Raw genomic sequence first — 20567 nt, 5'->3', positions numbered from 1 at the left:
TGAGGTGCGGGATACCAAGAGATCCCTGGCACGTATATTGAGGATACCAAGAGATCCCTAGTACATATTGAGGACACCAAGAGATCCTTTGGATACCACGAGATCCCTGGCACATATTGATGGTACTAAGAGATCCTCGAGATACTGAGAGATCCTCGGTTATTATCCTTATGAAGACTGGCATTTCCTTGCGATTGTTTTATCTATATTCCAGTTATTGTATTCCTTATTATCCTGTATTAAATTCTTACTGCCAGCTTTCAACTGTACTGCTTATCTTATTCTGTCATCCCTTATATTGTTTAATCTCAGTAGGGCCCTGACCTTCCTCGTCACTACCCGACCGAGGTTAGGCTTGGCACTTACTGAGTACCGATGTGGTGTACTCATGCCCTTTCTATGCATGTTTTTCATATGCATATCCAGATACCTCAACGCAGACTTTCCATGCTTGAGTCGAGGCGTTCGTAGAGACTTAAAGGTATATCTGCCGCGTCCGCAGACCGAAGAGTCCCTTTTCTACTCTCCCTTTTGTATTAGCCCTTCCATATTTGTATCCTTGTTAGATATTCTGGAGTTAGACGTTGTAGACTTTCAAAGGCTTGTTATCATGAGATTCCGGGTTTTGGGAAAAATGTGTTTAGCTTTTGAGAGTTATTATTGTGTATGCCAAGCGGCACTTTAAATTTACTAATTTAATTTAATTTTTCGGTTTTAAATTGTTTCTTCTGCAAATTGGTTTACTTTTTTTGCATTGTTAGGCTTACCTAGTCGTAGAGACTAGGTGCCGTCACGATGGTTCACGGATGGCGAACCGGGGTCATGACAGCAAGACACAAAATATGTTTGGGGAAAAGCAACATTTTCTGGAAAAAAAAGTAGTATTCTTTTGTTATCTAATCTTCTAAATAAATAATGATTATGACACTCTAAACCCGCCGGTTGTCGCGACCCAAAATCTAATTAGTCGTGATGACACCTAACTTCACCCGCTAGGTAAGCCAATTTAATAATAATCCAATTTAAATGAGATTTACTGAGAGAAATAATGATAATAAAAATGGACTTATATACAAAGAGCTCCCAAGGACTGGTAGTACAAGTCATGAGCCACTAAGACTTAGATTTTTATAAAACTAAATTGAAATAATTACATCGTCTATTTGAAATGTAAACGAACTGTGGATCAAATGCAACAAGTGATAGCCATAAGTGGAATGCAGGTGCATCTTCAATGTCAGCCCTCGCCGTACACAGCAACATCAACACAAATATCTGCACGCAAGGTGCAGAAGTGTAGTATGAGTACAATAGGCCCCATGTACTCAATAAGAATCCTAACTAGCCTCGGCGAGGTAAAAGAAGAAAGAACTGTAGATGATACTCACTAACACCTATGCAGTTCAGTATTTTCAACAAGTATAGAACATGTATATGATCAAATCAGGGACAATATCAGGTAAAACCATTTTTATGCTCACAATTCTTAGCCTTAGAGTGTTCTGCTCAGCCAACAATCCAACATATAAGGAAGATATACAAGTAAATCGGGTAATCAGTTAAGTGATTAGCAAGCAAAGATGAAAGATTTCCGACATCGGATCACTCCTCAATTCTTATTTTACATTTTGAATGGTTTTTACAAAATTTCTCATTTTCTTCCATTTAATTAAATAATTTAATGATATAAATAAGTATGAAATCATGAAATGTAACTAGCTTTACTAGCGCTCACATAAATATCAACTGCACGGATAACTCACGCGATATAGTGCCAATATACAGATCCGTACTGACAACTCACATGCTCAAGGAAAATTCACGTGCTATATTATCAATATCTAGATCTGCACAGACAACTCACGTGCTATAGTATCAATATCTGGATCTGCACGGACAACTCACGTGCTATAGTATCAATCCGCCCGGCGTGGTCACAGGTATAAAAGTCCAAATCATATTGCACAGAAGCAAGTATACAAGAACACATGTATATGATAGATAAAATATCAGATTTCATGCTCCTGGACTGGTATAATTACATGCTAAAAGTGTAGGCATGTGCAATGTGCGCTATCGTAGCTCAAATCGACAATTTATCATAGAACTTGCAATTACCAAGTTTTATTCAGGGAATTACCCTCTTCGTAATCTCAAACATATCTCAAATAGTTCACAACAATTCAACAATTACCTAAATATGCACTCTCCCGAGTTATGCACACTAAATAGGCACAGCTAATTGAGGATCCTATCAATTAATTACAACAAGAACGTAGTTGAACAAATAGAGATTAAACCAGGCAACTATATTAACATAACAAGAAGTTCATCCTTCAATAGGTTCCATCAAAACCTTAGACTAAATATTTAGCTACTCATACTAGGATTCATCACAACAACATTCAAATTCATCATAAATCGTAAAAACAAAAGGAAGAAAGGAAGAACTCGATGTTGAATTATCCTCCTTGCCTCTTGCCTCTCCTTGCCTTGAACTAAGCTATGAAAACCTTGATAATCCTCTCTTGGGCGAGCTAGACCTTCTATATGTTAAGTGGATTTGCCCCCGAACTTATTTTACCCCTGCAATTTACTCTTCCGGAACTGGGCTAGCGCGGTCGCGCTAATGGACGCACTAGTCCAGGTCTTCATTTCATCTCTTCTTTTTCTCGTCTTCCCACGTACTCGGCTCCTAGGGGCTTTTCTTGCTTCAATTTAGATCCAATCATAACTTTAAGGCCTCATACGTGCTACTCACTCCTACAACGTGTGAAATTCACAATTAGAGCCAATTTATCATCATTTAACTATATTATCACAATGAAACATAATCAAGCTGAGGCATAAACAATCGCCAAATTACATAAATCTAGCCTATTATCAGACACATTGTGCATTCAGTGGGCTCCATTTATTCCGAAATTATTTTTTCAGACATTATTTCGACATTTTGTTGCTGCTAACTTTTTGTTTTTGTTTTCTGTTTCAGAAAGTTTACTGTTTCATTATTTATTATAGTGATACAAATTTCAATAATAGCAATAAATGACATTTATGTAAATAAGGAGAATGATTCAGCCAATAATGAACGAGATAGATGATTATTCTTCCTGACAATGATAAATGACAGACGAATCCTAGAATGTCGAAACTATTCTCGGATCTGATGGAAAAGTGTTGAATAATGTGTGTGAGAATATTGATGAAAAGGTAAAGTTAGTATCTTTGCTAGGGAGAGAGAGAATCTTCTTTTCAAGAAGTGTTCTTGTCAAGTGAATATTACGTGCCTTACACCATTGTCTCTTTTCCTCTTTATATGAGACATGTCCCTAACAAACCCTAATAGTACAAGTGCAGAGAATAGAATATTCTCTTTAACATCCTATTATAAAATCTAGCCGTTATTGTTCTATTCTTGGTGCTCGACCTCGGTCGTTGTTGACAGCCCGACCGCGAATCTCACTGCTTCCTGGTCGACCTCGACTGGCCCTTTCCGTAATGCCACTTCACGCTAAATTTCCTTAGGGCATATTTTGGCTTATACAACCATATATCAAAAGAAACCAAATTCCTAAACCATTGGAGCGTCTTGTGAAAATAACACTAATATGAATACTGTAGCTACACATTATCAATCTGAAGTGTCAAAGATGTGAAAACAAAAAATGACATGACAGTGAATTACAGTAATAATAAGAATAAAGTATATGGGTAGAGCAAAATCTCCTAGACAATTTGATTAAATGGTCGGCGTCAATGGCCAATGGTTCACATTCGGATCATAAATGATGATATGGATAAAAACCATTAAAATGGAACAAGCATGTCATGAACCACTGCTAGTTCTCAGAGATCGGAGCTGTAGATTTTGTAGGAGGTGAAGAGCAATGGAGGAGAGGAGCAACATTAAAGAATTGCAAACATTTAGATTTTTTTCCTTCAAATTGATGCTTGACTGGGGATAACGCAAGGGCAACTTTTGGGAACATAACATAAGTTTTTGATGCCTCAATTTCTTCAACCATGATTAAAATTACTCACCTTCAGCAAATGGTCCTATGCCTTAAAAGATCCTCATATCAAATCCCTAAAAACCTTTTTTCCTCACTTTATGGAAAACCTAGCAGCCAATATTTTATGCATTTGAAGAATGAATATTAAAAAGTGATGGAACTTCTGCAATTGCAAGTCTTAAAGGTAATGTTAATAGAGGTAAACTACTATTAAATTACTCAAGCTTCAGCAAATCGTCCCTTATTTGCTACAGAATCCTCATCTCAATTCTCTAAGAACCAAATTTGCCTCGCTTGGAGAACCTAACAAGCCGTTATTTTTTGCATTTGAAGAATGAGTATTTAATAGTTGAAGATTTTTAACTGCACGTCTGGAAGATAAGTAGCTTCAAGCGTTATAAAAATTGTGAACCACACAGTGGATATTCCCTCTCAATGTTAAATGCAAAGGTTAGAGGCATGATGGATCAGGATCAACCAGAACTTCAGAAACTGTCATAGTAAAAATTTAAACAGAGATGGTAGTATACCTCAGAGCTGTCTCTGTGGCATGTCGTACCTTCTGAATATTCTAGCCCATGATTTATATTTTCCCTGTTAGGCTATCCCAGCTTCTTAATATTGCTGCAGTGAACATTGAGCAGACTGGTTTTGCACTTAACTCAAGGAATGCCTATTCAGTAACCTGCCATCAATAGCAATGACTGAGAGAAAATTAGTTGTCAAAAAGAATATATTTCTAATAATATAGATATGTTGAGGCACTTAACAACATTAAGAATTTTAAATAGCTCATGATTGAGGAGAAGTGTAGGAATGGCATCGATACCATTTTTCCCTTAAGAAACATTTGGATGGTGGGAATGGGATCTTCGAATGAACAACATAAAGCTAGTTGTTCATAAAATATGATAGGTTGTGATAGTTAACAGGTCCATGTGAAAGAACATTCAGATTTTTCTTACCAAAATGAAAAGCATTAAATCAAGGCACAGAAACATTACCTGTGCACCAAAGAGGTGAGTACAGGCACGTTAATGATGGATCTATCTGCTGCTCGTAACATTAATATCTCTGAAGCTTCAAGCAGCATGAATTACAGTGCCTCACATTTTATGATCATGTTTCTTATCTTTAGTGTAAGTGATGGAGTAATATCTTGAAAAACAAAATTTCTCCCTCACTTTTCCTTTCCCAAATTTTCAGCAAAGCAGGTAACCAACCACCAGAGCTCATATTAATTGTTAAATTAGAAACTGTTATACATGGTTACTATCTATTTTAATTATGTCAACAAAATGCATCATCTACAAGAAAGTATGAGCATTCAATTTGAAATATGTATCCAGCATCCTTCATTGGATCTACGAGTTTAAGCAGCAACTCTTTTATTTCTTCTAACTGACTGTGGGACTTGTCTTTAGCGATAAACTTATGTCTGATATTGTTTATCTCAATCCAACTATAAGATGTTTCTTTCACCAATCCTCTGTCATAGATGTACCTTCGCAGAGTGCGGGCATCACCCCACATTCCTGCTGCTGCATAGATGTTGGATAACATAATATACCTGGCAGCATTATCAGGTTCCAGCTCAAATAGATTTTCTGCCACCCTTCTAGCAAGTTTCAAGTTCCCATGTACCCTGCAAGAACCCAAAAGTGCGCCCCACATTCCAATATTGTCTCTTCCCCAAGGAGCTCTCTTGATCAAATTCGCAGCTTCTCCAAGCATATTCTTCCGTCCAAGTAAATCAATCAAGATGGCATAGTGATCCAACTGGGGTACTATACCGTATTTCCTCTCCATTGAATGGAGATATTGAAATCCTTCAGGTAATAAACCACAGTGGCTACAGGCAGATAAAACCCCAAGAAAAGTTACATGATTTGGTGTTGTATCTGTTTCAATCATTTTCTCAAACCTGAACAAAGACATCACTCCATTCCCATTTTGAGCAAATCCATTTATTATCGAGTTCCAAGTAACTCGATCCTTCCCATCTAACCTCTCAAACAATCTCATAGCAGATATCATGTCTCCACATTTAGAATACATGTCAACCAAAGCATTAACTACAAAAACATTATGCAAATCAATTAAACATGTACATCTAAAAATGTGTCCATGAACTTGCTTACCTTTTTCAATAAGAGGTATGCCTGCACAAGAACTTAGGACACCAACGTAAGTGGATGCACGCGGTACAATACCTTCTTCCAGCATTTCCTTGAAAGTACACAAAGCCTTATCTCCTTCTCCATTTTGTGCAAACCCTGTGATCAGAGCAGTCCAAGCCACCACATTTCTGATCAGCATATGATCAAAAAGTGAGCACGCATCTGGCATTCTAGACGCACGTATATAAGCAACCAACAGCGAAGTCCACGAGAATACATCAGTCTCGCGCATTTGACAGAAAATAGAATAAGAGTACCCGGGTTTGCCACATTTCCCATAAGCATCAATAAGTGCATTGCAAACCACAAGATTAAACCTCACACCAATCACAGTTGCTAACCCATGCAATTCACGCAACAAGTGCAATGAACCCAAACCTGCACAAGTATTTACCACGCTAACAACCGTGAACTCGTCAATCAAAAACCCACTCCCACACTGAGTTTGCATTCTTTTGAAAAACCCCATAGCTTTTCTAGGGAACCCGTGATGAGTTAAGCTTGAAATGATTGAGTTATAGCTCACAACATTTGGATCAGGCATTACATCTAGCATCTGGAAGGTTTTCTCAAAAAGACCCTTTTGAGAGTAAGCTGACAGCATTGTGTTCCAAGATTGGGTGTTCTTGTCTGACAGTTCATTAAAGGCCTGTTGCGCATACTCTATGGAACAGCATTTAGAGTACATGTATATCATATGGTTGGCGAGGAATGTGTTAAAGGTTAATGCCGTCTTGATCAGACGAGAGTGTATGAGTCTCCCAAGCTTGAGATCATTAGTTCGGATGCAGTTTGAAAGGAGGCGCGCGAAGTGATGCACAGGCTCAGCGGATATTGCTTCACTTGGTTGCATGAGAGCAGATTATTTCTATAATTAACAAAAATATTCAGGATTAGCAAGGGAAGAATATGTCGCAGAATGCATGAAATAATCGTATATTTGAAATCTTATGGAATTTTACATGGTAGCGATTTGCGAATTTAAAATTTTCGTGACAGATATTTTTGTCGACTTCTCATGATTTATTTAGTAATAGTTCCAAAATTGCGATAGGGAATTGTAGCTAATATAGAAAACATGTACATTTAATTCTTGTTGAAACAGAATTAGGGAGTACTAATTTCTTTATTTGGAAAACAGCTTAAAGTACCCCTATCGTATGCTAAATGGTTTATAAAAATCCCGTCCATCTATTCATCTGAAAATATATATGACGTTAATTATATTGTCAAAATTACACCGCGACTAATGGCACTTCATGTGGGCCTCTCATTAAATGATGTGGCATTCTTTCATTTGTCCACGTAGCTCAATGGGGATGAAATTATGAGCCTGTTTGGATGGGCTTAAAAGCTGGTTTGACCAGCTTTTAAGTCATTTTTTAGCTTGTTGAGGTGTTTGGCAAACTTAAAACCAGCTTAAAGGTCAAATGCTTTTAAGTCAAAAGGTCCAAATTAAGCCAAAAGTGATAGTTGGGTAATTCCAACTTCTTTTTTTTCTAGCTTAAAAGTCACCCCTCTTTGACCAAGTAATTTACACTACTATCCCTGATACTTATGTATAATTTCCAAAATACCCAATCATTTCTTTTTCTCCTTTCCTCCGCCATTTTCAATCCTTGCCTTCCAAATTCAATAATCTTTTATTTTTCTCCTTTCCTTTGCCATTTCAAATTTGTGCCTTCCAAATTCCATCACCGCCGAACTATTTTTTTTGTTTTAGTTTCTTTTTTGGTTCCATAATATATTTTTTTTAAAAGATTGCTGTTGAATCCCTTATTTTTTTAAATTGGTGAAACTATATTCTAAATCAAAATTTTCAATGAGTCTACATGTTAACAAAGAATTTGAAGCTATGAGACGAAAAAATATATTTTGGTGAAATAATAGATTATTGCATGTTATTTAAATAAATAATTTATATTTAGGCAATCAGTTTAAATTGAAAATGAACTAAATTATAATTTTTTTGTATATGTATTAATTTAGAATAAAATATTAATCATTTTCTTTATAGTGTTAACAACTTTAAGGATATTTCAGTCATTTTGTAGAAATAAGTGCTTACCAGCACTTATTTACCAAACACTTCAATAACTTTTTTTAAGTTTCAACATTTTTATCCAAACATTTAATTGCTTATTTATAAAACAAGCTCCAGCACTGAAAAAGTGTTTTTAAGCCCCTATACTTAAAATCCACTTTTTTAAGCCAATCCAAACGGGCTCATGGACCTGGAGAAGAATCCCCAGTGCTTGGAATGGCTCAATTTGACCCAGAAACGAGTGACCAGGCGATTTTGTGCTACAGAAATCCCAACACCATTTTGCAAATCTGTAGCAGCTGGGGAATTTTTTTGGGTAATGGTTTACTGAGAGGGCGCATCTTTTGGTGGTGGTCCGGTGGCATTTCACCGACGAACGGCGGAGCAGTGTGCATTAAAGCACGACTGTGTTACTGTTCACGGCAGTCGAACTGTACGGAGAGTTGACCCACATAAAAAAGAGGGTCGGATCGGTTAAATGGGTCGAAATTTACCCAAATATAGAGCCTGTTTGGATGGGCTTAAAAACTGGTCAAACCAGTTTTTAAGTCATTTTTTAGCTTATTGAGGTGTTTGGCAAACTTAAAATCAGCTTAAAGGTCAAATGCTTTTAAGTCAAAAGGTCCAAATTAAGCCAAAAGTGATAAGTTGGGTAATTCCAACTTCTTTTTTTTCTAGCTTAAAAGTCACCCCTCTTTGACCAAGTAATTTACACTACTATCCCTGATACTTATGTATAATTTCCAAAATACCCAATCATTTCTTTTTCTCCTTTCCTCCGCCATTTTCAATCCTTGCCTTCCAAATTCAATAATCTTTTATTTTTCTCCTTTCCTTTGCCATTTCAAATTTGTGCCTTCCAAATTCCATCACCGCCGAACTATTTTTTTTGTTTTAGTTTCTTTTTTGGTTCCATAACATTTTTTTTAAAAGATTGTTGTTGAATCCCTCATTTTTTTAAATTGGTGAAACTATATTCTAAATCAAAATTTTCAATGAGTCTACATGTTAACAAAGAATTTGAAGCTATGAGACGAAAAAATATATTTTGGTGAAATAATAGATTATTGCATGTTATTTAAATAAATAATTTATATTTAGGCAATCAGTTTAAATTGAAAATGAACTAAATTATAATTTTTTTGTATATGTATTAATTTAGAATAAAATATTAATCATTTTCTTTATAGTGTTAACAACTTTAAGGATATTTCAGTCATTTTGTAGAAATAAGTGCTTACCAGCACTTATTTACCAAACACTTCAATAACTTTTTTTAAGTTTCAACATTTTTATCCAAACATTTAATTGCTTATTTATAAAACAAGCTCCAGCACTGAAAAAGTGTTTTTAAGCCCCTATACTTAAAATCCACTTTTTTAAGCCAATCCAAACGGGCTCATGGACCTGGAGAAGAATCCCCAGTGCTTGGAATGGCTCAATTTGACCCAGAAACGAGTGACCAGGCGATTTTGTGCTACAGAAATCCCAACACCATTTTGCAAATCTGTAGCAGCTGGGGAATTTTTTTGGGTAATGGTTTACTGAGAGGGCGCATCTTTTGGTGGTGGTCCGGTGGCATTTCACCGACGAACGGCGGAGCAGTGTGCATTAAAGCACGACTGTGTTACTGTTCACGGCAGTCGAACTGTACGGAGAGTTGACCCACATAAAAAAGAGGGTCGGATCGGTTAAATGGGTCGAAATTTACCCAAATATAGAGCCTGTTTGGATGGGCTTAAAAACTGGTCAAACCAGTTTTTAAGTCATTTTTTAGCTTATTGAGGTGTTTGGCAAACTTAAAATCAGCTTAAAGGTCAAATGCTTTTAAGTCAAAAGGTCCAAATTAAGCCAAAAGTGATAAGTTGGGTAATCCCAACTTTTTTTTTCTAGCTTAAAAGTCACCCCTCTTTAACCAAGTATTTTACACTACTATCCCTGATACTTATGTATAATTTCCAAAATACCCAATCATTTCTTTTTCTCCTTTCCTCCGCCATTTTCAATCCCTGCCTTCCAAATTCCATAATCTTTTCTTTTTCTCCTTTCCTTTGCCATTTCCAATTTGTGCCTTCCAAATTCCATCACCGCCGAACTATTTGTTTTGTTTTAGTTTTTTTTTTTTTTGGTTCCATAACATTTTTTTTAAAAGATTGTTGTTGAATCCCTCATTTTTTTAAATTGGTGAAACTATATTCTAAATCAAAATTTTCAATGAGTCTACATGTTAACAAAGAATTTGAAGCTATGAGACGAAAAAATATATTTTGGTGAAATAATAGATTATTGCATGTTATTTAAATAAATAATTTATATTTAGGCAATCAGTTTAAATTGAAAATGAACTAAATTATAATTTTTTTGTATATGTATTAATTTAGAATAAAATATTAATCATTTTCTTTATAGTGTTAACAGCTTTAAGGATATTTCAGTCATTTTATAGAAATAAGTGCTTACCAGCACTTATTTACCAAACACTTCAATAACTTTTTTTAAGTTTCAGCATTTTTATCCAAACATTTAACTGCTTATTTATAAAACAAGCTTCAGCACTTAAAAAGTACTCTTAAGCCCTTAAAGCCATTTTTTTAAGCCAATCCAAACGGGCTCATGGACCTGGAGAAGAATCCCCAGTGCTTGGAATGGCTCAATTTGACCCAGAAACGAGTGACCAGGCGATTTTGTGCTACAGTAATCCCAACACCATTTTGCAAATCTGTAGCAGCTGGGGAATTTTTTGGGGAAATGGTTTGCTGAGGATAGTGCGCATTTCTAAGGTGCAACTTTTGGTGGTGGTCCGGTGGCTTTTCACCGACGGACGGCGGAGCAGTGTGCATTAAAGCACGACTGCGTTACTGTTCACGGCAGTCGCACTGTACTGAGAGTTGACCCACATAAAAAAGAGGGTCGGATCGGTTAAATGGGTCGAAATTTACCCAAATATAGAGCCTGTTTGGATGGGCTTAAAAGTTGGTTGAGGTGTTTGGCAAACTTAAAATCATCTTAAAGGTCAAATGCTTTTAAGTCAAAAGGTCCAAATTAAGCCAAAAGTGATAGAGTTGGGTAATCCCAACTTTTTTTTTTCTAGCTTAAAAGTCACCCCTCTTTAACCAAGTATTTTACACTACTATCCCTGATACTTATGTATAATTTCCAAAATACCCAATCATTTCTTTTTCTCCTTTCCTCCGCCATTTTCAATCCCTGCCTTCCAAATTCCATAATCTTTTCTTTTTCTCCTTTCCTTTGCCATTTCCAATTTGTGCCTTCCAAATTCCATCACCGCCGAACTATTTGTTTTGTTTTAGTTTCTTTTTTGGTTCCATAACATTTTTTTTAAAAGATTGCTGTTGAATCCCTCATTTTTTTAAATTGGTGAAACTATATTCTAAATCAAAATTTTCAATGAGTCTACATGTTAACAAAGAATTTGAAGCTATGAGACGAAAAAATATATTTTGGTGAAATAATAGATTATTACATGTTATTTAAATAAATAATTTATATTTAGGCAATCAGTTTAAATTGAAAATGAACTAAATTATAATTTTTTTGTATATGTATTAATTTAGAATAAAATATTATCATAATCATTTTCTTTATAGTGTTAACAGCTTTAAGGATATTTCAGTCATTTTACAGAAACAAGTGCTTACCAGCACTTATTTACCAAACACTTCAATAACTTTTTTTAAGTATCAGCACTTTTATCCAAACATTTAACTGTTTATTTATAAAACAAGCTCCAGCACTTAAAAAGTGCTTTTAAGCCCTTATACTTAAAAGCCACTTTTTTTAAGCATACTTGTAGCTTTTTCACCTTTCTGATATGTACACCAGCTTTTGGGATTAGTAAGCTCAAGGCCCTGTGGTTGTGCATTTAGGTAGCTTTTTCAACTGAGAAATTGTGCCTTTTGCACCCTAGTTCATCTTGCAGCCCTTTACTAGTTAGTAATGAATAGTGTCTTTTGCACCCCAGTTCACCCCCAGAAAATAATAACTTAATAGATACATATCATCAGTGGGAAATACTTAGAAAACTGCTCCTAACCATGAATTCCGAAGTTGAACCTCCTAACATGTATTCCGAAGTTGAACCTCCTTAGGATATTCAGAGGAAGGGCAATATACCATTCTGTTAAAACTGGGCGGCATAAAAACAATGAAAGAAGAACTAGGCAGCATTTTAGCGAAGAGGAGAAGACTTAGAAAGAAGAATCGAAGGTAAAAAAAATTCGCCAGTATTTCACTGCTATTTGGACGCTGAAGAAGAATAAGAAGAAGAAGAAGGAGGAGGAGAAGGAGAGGAGGAAGAAATCATCACATACCTGTTGCCACTGAATCTCTGTTGAAGTTGAAAAGGGAACGCTAGTCGCTGTTGCTGTTGGTCGTGTTTTAATAAAAGTGCAATGATCCCTTCTTTTTTAATTAAATAGGCTGGCAGCTTCACTCGCTTCGCTGCTACACCAACAGATTCAATGACCTCTATATTCTTTCTCTGTGTAGCTAATTTGCGAGCAGCACCCTGAGAAAAAATAAGAAGGCAAAGGTTTGATGATGTCCAAGAGAGGAAAGACATAAATGTACCAAAAGCTAGTATTCTCGTGTAATCTTCAGATATTTTCTGAATAAAATAAAAAAAATAGATTTTTCGACCAACTCTATGTCTGTTCTTCTAGCTATTTGTGATCTTTCCATATCCTTTATACATTCTGATATCAGTTAGCTTGGTATAATTGTCTTCTTAAGGTTGATTACTCTTTTCTACAATATTCAAACCTTACTATTTCTATTTTAAGACAAATAATTGTAAGATCATGCCCCATTATATTAACAATTTAAATTAATTAAAACTGCAGAGATCATATAAAGGAACTCATGAGAATCTTGAACCAAATGATTCAATTGATATAGACATTAAGGATAAAAAAAGAAGAGAACATAATCACTTTGTGAGGTCACTGGTCAAAGAGTGAATATTGTTGTCGTTGGAGATACTCCAGTAAGTTTATTATTCCTTAGAGGCAATGTCATCAAGGGAAAATGCATGAAAATTTATATGCTTTCCATGCTTCTGTTGGTTATGCAGTCATGCAAGCTATTGAGCAATTATGATTTTATCAATTCTTCACTGAATAAGAAAGAATATGCAATGAAGATGAGACAAATTAAGAAAGCAACAGGTGAAACTTAGCAAGCAAAATAAGCTAGAAAGACAGAATTCTGGTGAAAGAAATCAGAGACTCGATGTACAGAAGTGAACAAGGGGACAATTATTGGATTCTTAGCTATGATGCAACTCTTCGTTACCCTTATCTTTTACAACTCTTTAGTACCCTCATTCAGACTATTTGGCTAATAACAGCCTTATTAATAATTTGTTGGATAAAATTAAGAGAAGGGTAAAATAGCCATTTAGTTTTTGATGGATATTTTGATAATTCAACTTTGACTTTAGGACCTTCCCACTTTTAGAATAGTATGACTAGTCTCTCGACACGTGCGTTGCACGTGTATCATAAGGTATGTAGTAAAATAATTTTGTAAAAGTTTTCGATACTATTTAAGTGAAGCTTTGACTAAGTGATTTTGGAAATAAGGTTCATAAATTAAAGAACCAGAAAAGGTAGAAACACTCTTGAAATGACGAAAGGACATCAATATATAATTCCTTTTCTTTTTACAAATAAAAATTGTATCATCATTCAAATAGCAATTTTTCTTCAATCTGTATCAATTTTTCTTGAATCTGTATATTCAGAAAGGCAAGCAATTTGTCTGAGAAGAATAACCCCAATGTCTAATAGACGTGAAGGCAAACACTTACCCATTAGACTAATGCACAGACATGAACGAATCTCACAATTTTAAGTGAAAGCAACACAAGCATAATTGAACAGAAGTAAAAGAATATGTTTATCAAAAATATTACCAGAGAAAGAAAAAAGGGGCAGCGAAAAGATTTTTCTGAATAACCAAGAAAGCGAACAGGGAAGGTCGAACATCGATAGCAAACATCGAACAAAAATCTCATGGTTTCAAACAGAATATCAAAACCTAACAAATATATCCCCCAATTTTACAAACTAGAAATCACAGCAAAGATCGAACATCGATAGCAAACATCGAATAAAGAAATTGGGGCAGCAAAATGATTTTTCTGAATATTACTGGAGAAAGAAAAAGGAGCAGCAAAAATAGGAGCATCGAAAGAAAAAATTACTCGAGAAAGAAAAAAGCCCCAAAATATTACCAGAGAAAGCAAAAAAAGAGCAGCGAAACAATGTTATTGAATAACCAAGAAAGCAAACATCGATAGCAAACATCGAATAAAGAAAATCTCATGGTTTCAAACAGAAAATCAAAACCTAACAAATGAATCCCCCAATTTTGCAAACTAGAATCACAAATGTATCATGTAATACAAACAAAGCAGAAGCAAAGACCTTCAAACAACAACAATAACAACAACGCCATTGGAGTCGAAAACGACGATGCAACTGAGGCCAAAAGCGCTCCTATTCTTAAGGAGAAGAAATCCAAACGCTAAATTAAAGAAAACATAAGGGAAAAAAGAAAGAGAAAATTGAATAGTTATACAAACATCAAACAGGGGAAAATCGATAGCCTACCTCGGAGATTGCTCGTATGTTAGCCGAAACTGGTCGTCAATCACCGGCAGTTGCCGTCCGTCACCGGAGCTGGCCGACAGAGTCCATTGATGGTGAGGTCGATGTATTCTAGGTTGAGGTTGAGAGAGACGGTGTTCAAGGTTTAATTTTGAGACTGAGAGTTTAGAGAGAGTGACAGAACCTTCTATGTCAAATATTAAAGAGTTATTAAAATATTAGTGGGGTCAATGTTTTTAATAAAAATAAAAATATAGGAGGGAAAATAAGGATGGAAAAGTAAACTGTCCCAATATACTTTTATTTTATAAAACCGTTCCCACAGGTAACTCTATGGTATCGCTTTTACAAACCGTCTCCATATATTCACTTATAATAACGGTTATTATATTATTGGAACGTTTGTTCTTCAGAAGTGTTCCAAAAACCTTTTGACTCTATTAGGACGGTCTAACCGTTATAATATATGATCTATTGTAACAGTTACAAAACCGTTGCACAATAACTGTTCCAATAAAGTCATTTTCTAGTAGTGGGTGTTTTGCCTGAGAGGCCTGTTTATGGACTTATTGATTTCACTCCTCTTAAAATGAGTCAAAAGCCTCTTTGATCCAACTCGTTTCGGCATCTTTCCTCAACATCTTGAAGATGGGTTCTCATATAAATATGGGTTGTGCTATGAAGAGACTGATATAGTTGAGATGTCCCAGGAAGCTCATTACGTCCTTCTTGCTCTTTGGTGGCGGTAACTCTTGAATAGCCTTAACTTTGGACGGGTCCAACTCGATCCCTCGACGCCTGATAATGAATCCCAAAAGTTTTCCTGCAGGAACCCCCGAATGCATATTTTGCGGGGTTCAATTTGATGTTGTACCTCCTTAGCCTGTCAAAGAACTTTTTCAAATCCGCTATGTGATCTACGACCCTATTGGATTTGATAATGACATAGTCAACATACACCTCTATTTCCTTGTGTATCATATCATGGAAGATGGTTATCATGGCTCTCATGTAAGTAGCCCCGGCATTCTTTAGACCAAATGGCATCACCTTATAGCTGTACACCCCCTACGGTGTAATGAAAGCTATTTTCTGTGCATCTTCTTTATCCATCCAGATGTGGTAATAACCCAAGAAGCAATCTACAAAGGATTGGAGCTCATGCTTGGTGCAATTGTCGATCAAGATATGTATGTTTGGCAGTGGAAAGTCATCCTTGGGACTTGCTCTGTTTAAATCTCGATAGTCAACACATACTCTGACTTTCCCATCTTTCTTCGGAACTGGTACAATGTTGGCTAACCAGGTTGGGTACTCAACTACCTGAGAACTTTGGCCTTTATTTTCTTAGTGACCTCCTCATTGATTTTCATGCTCATGTTTGGTTTGAATTTTCTGAGTTTCTGCTTCACTGGCGGACACATTGGATTGGTAGGCAACTTGTGAGCCACTATGGATGTGCTTAGACCAGTCATGTCATCATATGACCATGCAAAGACATCCTCGTATTCCCTCAATAAATGAATGTACTCCTCCTTCCCTGGCGGTGATTAGTGAATGCTTACGCGAGTTTCCTTGATGGTCTCGGTGTCTCCCAAATTTAATGCTTCGGTTTCGTCCAAGTTGGACTTAGACTTATTCTCAAAGTTCTCGACCTCTCGGACAATTTCCTCAGGTATTTCATCTTCTTCCTCCGAGTTACTCTCCTTATGTTGCGTTGTCTCATTATATGCCACATCCATCGGTTCATCAGGAAAAGTAATAATAATGCTGCAGAAAAAAAAGTGTGAAAGATAACAATGAATAATAAATAGAAATGCATTTTGATTAAATTTTTGAAAGTATCCAAAACAAGTACGGCTCGATGAATCAAGCAATTATTTTGAAACAAAATGCGTTTTTAAGAACAAAATTACTGAAAACATCTGAAAAGCCTAGCGTGACTATAGAAATAAAATTAGGCTAAATACCAAGCTACCTAGGGACTCGGCGGGCACGAGATGGTGTGGCAGTCCAATTCCTGAGAACGGATCCTTTCTCCACAGTCTGAATGGTGGCCTTCTTCCTCCTACTCCTCAATTATTGCACTGCAATCCATATCCTCGTCCCCTAGGAACAAATTTCTCAGCCCAGCTAAAGTTTCTTCTGCCGTTCCCTATATTGTATCATCCTAGTGAAAAATCTGACCCAAATGTGGCACTGGTTGTTCAAAAGGGTAATAAAGACCACGCCATGTAGGAGACCAATCATCATACTCTTACCATGTATACTGGTATCCGAGCCCGAAGGTTGTACCATGACATTTCAGCTGTATTGGTTTAGTAATACCCTGGAGATACTTCCCAAGCCCTTTGCCGGGTTCATACCCAGACCATGCCAGTATGCTTTCTATTTTGTTACTTCACCATTTGTCTTTGTTAACTACATTGATATGTTCGATGTGGTAATAATTTTCCCCTCCTAGACTTCTTCTGTTCCCGATAACCAGGATGGTTTGACTAGTGTAAATATGATTACTTCTATCTCTGTGAATGATCACCTCCTGATGGTTACATTCGAACTTCACGGCCTGGTGTAGTGTGGAAGCCACAGCCCCAACGGCATGTATCCAAGGTCGACCCAACAGACAATTGTATGTAGCTAATATGTCAAGCACTTAGAATTCAATATTGAACCAAGTTGGCCCCATCTACAGACAAAGATTAATCTCCCCAATCATGGCCCTTTGAGACCCATCAAAGGCTTTCACGTTCATGCTTCCTTCCTGTATCTCATGAAAACCTTTGCCAATCTTTTCAGAGTAGACAATAGGCAAATGTTAAGGCTTGAACATCCATCTATCAGGACCCTGGTAACATATTTATCTTCAAACTACACCGTGATGTGCAATGCCCGTTTGTGACCAAAACCTTCAGGCAGTAATTCATCCTCGTGGAAGATAATCTTATGACTTTCCAGCACTTGGCCTACCATGTTGGCTATTTCTCCGCATGTGATGTTGTTAAGAACATAATCTTCATTCAACACCTTCATCAAAGCATTCTTGTGCGCCTCTAAATTTTGCAATAATGATAAGATGGATATCTAGGCGGGTGTTTTGTTCAAATGATCGATAATGGAGCATTCCTTTGCCTGTACTTTCCTCCAAAGATCATCTGGTCCAGTTTTAATGATAGGTTTCTTAGTAGCAGCCTCCTTTCTTGATTCTCCTAAGTGTTTATTTGTATAGATCCTTCCCGTTCTGGTCATTCCTTGTGCAACATCAAATTCTTTCATCTTTGCCTTTCCCTTTTGCCTAGCTTCAGCAACGTAATCCCAAGGTATGGCTTTGGAATTGAAAGGAGGTGTGGTTTATACTGTCAATGTGAAAGGTGTGGCCGTTAGCGAGACCACTTCTACCTCAAATGGAACCGATGTGATTACCTCAACCTCGACTGACAGATGCATCTGCACCACAATAGGAGTGAGTGTGATTGCGGGTTTAAAATCATCGCCTTCTTGAACAAGCCTGATTGACCCCTCAGGATCCCATTCTTCATCTGTATCTATCACATGTACCCCATCACCCCTATGATTCTATCGAATATGTTGATTTATTGACTATTTTCCCTCATCTTTATATTGAGCCTCTGTCAGAAAGTTGCACAAATATTTTAAAACAACTTTTATTAAAACTGGGGTTTATGAGATGTTCAAAAATTAATCACTGATTTGACATTGGTTATTTCCACTGAGATTTTCAAGTTATGAAGTGTTTGTGATTACTGTTTTGCCCGAGGGGCTATTTTACGAACTATGTTTTGCCCTAGGGGCCGATTATGACTTTAATATCTATTATTATTTTAAATGGTATTGAACCCCTACTGAAACTGCTGGAAGGTATTTCAAGATGATTTTTACTAAAAGCTAGATTTTAAAAGGGAATATTGACTCGTATTAGATTTGAAAGTATGTTGTGTTTATTGAACCCAGCATAAATGTGGATTCATTGTTTCCTACTGCTCAGCCTTTACTTACTCTTATTACTTACTGGGTTGGAGTACTCACATTACTCCCTGCACCTCGTATGCAAATTTAGGTATATCGGAACCCGGTAGCGAGTGTTGATAGCTCAGCCGTGGAGTCATCAGAGTTAGCAAGGTGGCTGCATGACGTTCGCAGCACCGCTTCCTTCCCCTCATTGTTGTTACTGTATTTAGTACATTTTTAGACTTTTGTTGTATTCAGACCTTGATAGTTGCTCATGACTAGTGACACCCCGATGTCGGGCTGGTATTTTATTCTGCACTATTATTCTAGGATTTTATTATGAAACATTGTTTAATTTAAAGACTTAAAAATGACTCTTAATGCTTGAAGGGTTAAGGTAAGTGTTGTGTCGGCTAGCCTTGTCTTCACGAGAGGCGCCATCACAACTAGGCCGGTTTGGGGTCGTGACAAGTTGGTATCAGAGCCTAGGTTACATAGGTCTCACGAGTCATGAGCAGGTTTAGTAGAGTCTTGCGGATCGGTACAGAGACGTCTATATTTATCCTCGAGAGGCTGCAGAACCTTTAGGAAAACTTCACGTTCTTGAATTCTTATCGTGCGTCCTTTGATTCAACCTGAAATGTAACTCTTTGAATTCCTTCTACGCGTTTATACATGATCGCTCAGTATCAGATGTGCCTTGATGGTTTGTGATTTCCCGATCGAGGGGCGAGGTGTGATCTCTGTAAGTTGATGTTGGGCCAGTCTGAAGGACTTGAGGCCAGACCCTATGGCTTGAGCACCGAGGTGCTGATTGTGTGAGCAAGTATTTTAAACTTATATGTTCGGTATTGTCCCTATTAGTGGAAGTGACGGTGGAGTAACTATGTGATGAGTATGTTAGTATTGCGAGATGTATTCATATGATTTGGAAACGACAAGAAGGGTCTGATGGAGGATAAAAGAACTATTAGGTGCTTGAATTCCATCTTGATTTGAGGTATAGCCCCGAGTTATAGGCGTGTGAAGAATCTTTTCATGTTTCCCAGTTGTGAGTGAATTAAAAAAAATCCATGTAGCGGTATGAGTTCAGACTCAAGAAGACCAAGTGACTGCGTACAGTTTATGATGGTGGAAGGTATACATAAATGTTAGTTAAGGCGGAGCAGGTGGGTTATCTCCTGCAAAGTGTTCTGGAGTTGTGTGATCTTTATGTTGTCCGTTAGAAGATCCCATTTACAAGTGAAATATATATATATATGTGAATTTAATTTGGGTCGCTTAAGAGAGTGGGTTTAATTGTTATGAGAGTAAATACGAGATTTGTAGAAGATATGAAGTACCAAATGGTTTGTGTTCTATGAGCTTATGAAGGATTGAGTTAATCTCACTATGGTATTATGGCAGTAATAAAGCATATGTGTTATGAGTTATGGTGCGTGTTTTACCTATGGCTTTGAGCCAAGTGGGGGAGTCCGCTATTGAATAGTTGATTGCACGGTTATATGCTCTAATGGTCCCAGTTCGAGGCACATTTGTGAATCAGCTATGGCTCGAGTAAATGAAATTTCAATAAAGGCTATGTTATGCTTTATGGGTGGACGAGAATCGGGGAATGACTTGAGTTGTGGTTGGTAAGGAATGCCCGGTGCATAGGGCAAGAAGTTGCTTGGTTATATTGGAATGAGGTCACATTCTGCAGTGTCGGAGTGCTAATGAAGCACAG

At 36.8% G+C, this 20567-nt stretch overlaps 1 protein-coding gene across 5 annotated transcripts; it reads right to left on the bottom strand.

Moving 5' to 3' along the window:
• Window positions 1-2290: 2290 nt before the first annotated feature.
• Window positions 2291-15070, bottom strand: LOC142164719 (pentatricopeptide repeat-containing protein At2g21090-like). Of its 5 annotated transcripts, XM_075223157.1 has the most exons (6): window positions 14876-15070; window positions 12572-12768; window positions 6158-7064; window positions 5021-6091; window positions 4547-4701; window positions 2291-2763 (listed from the first exon to the last, which is right to left on the bottom strand). In XM_075223157.1, exons 3-4 carry the CDS (start codon window positions 7047-7049, stop codon window positions 5307-5309), a joined length of 1677 nt encoding a protein of 558 aa, XP_075079258.1. In that variant the 5' UTR covers window positions 7050-7064; window positions 12572-12768; window positions 14876-15070; the 3' UTR covers window positions 2291-2763; window positions 4547-4701; window positions 5021-5306. The 5 variants fall into 5 exon arrangements, 3 of the variants coding, with proteins under 3 accessions (XP_075079258.1, XP_075079256.1, XP_075079257.1); XM_075223155.1 differs by having other exon boundaries at window positions 5021-7064; XM_075223156.1 differs by having other exon boundaries at window positions 4576-4701; window positions 5021-7064.
• Window positions 15071-20567: the final 5497 nt, after the last annotated feature.

The sequence above is a fragment of the Nicotiana tabacum genome, chromosome 10 (genome assembly GCF_000715075.1).
Source record: "Nicotiana tabacum cultivar K326 chromosome 10, ASM71507v2, whole genome shotgun sequence".
In the NCBI taxonomy this organism is placed as follows: Eukaryota; Viridiplantae; Streptophyta; class Magnoliopsida; order Solanales; family Solanaceae; genus Nicotiana; species Nicotiana tabacum.
Note: the sequence above shows the minus strand (reverse complement) of the source record. Positions and strands in the feature narration are given on the sequence as shown.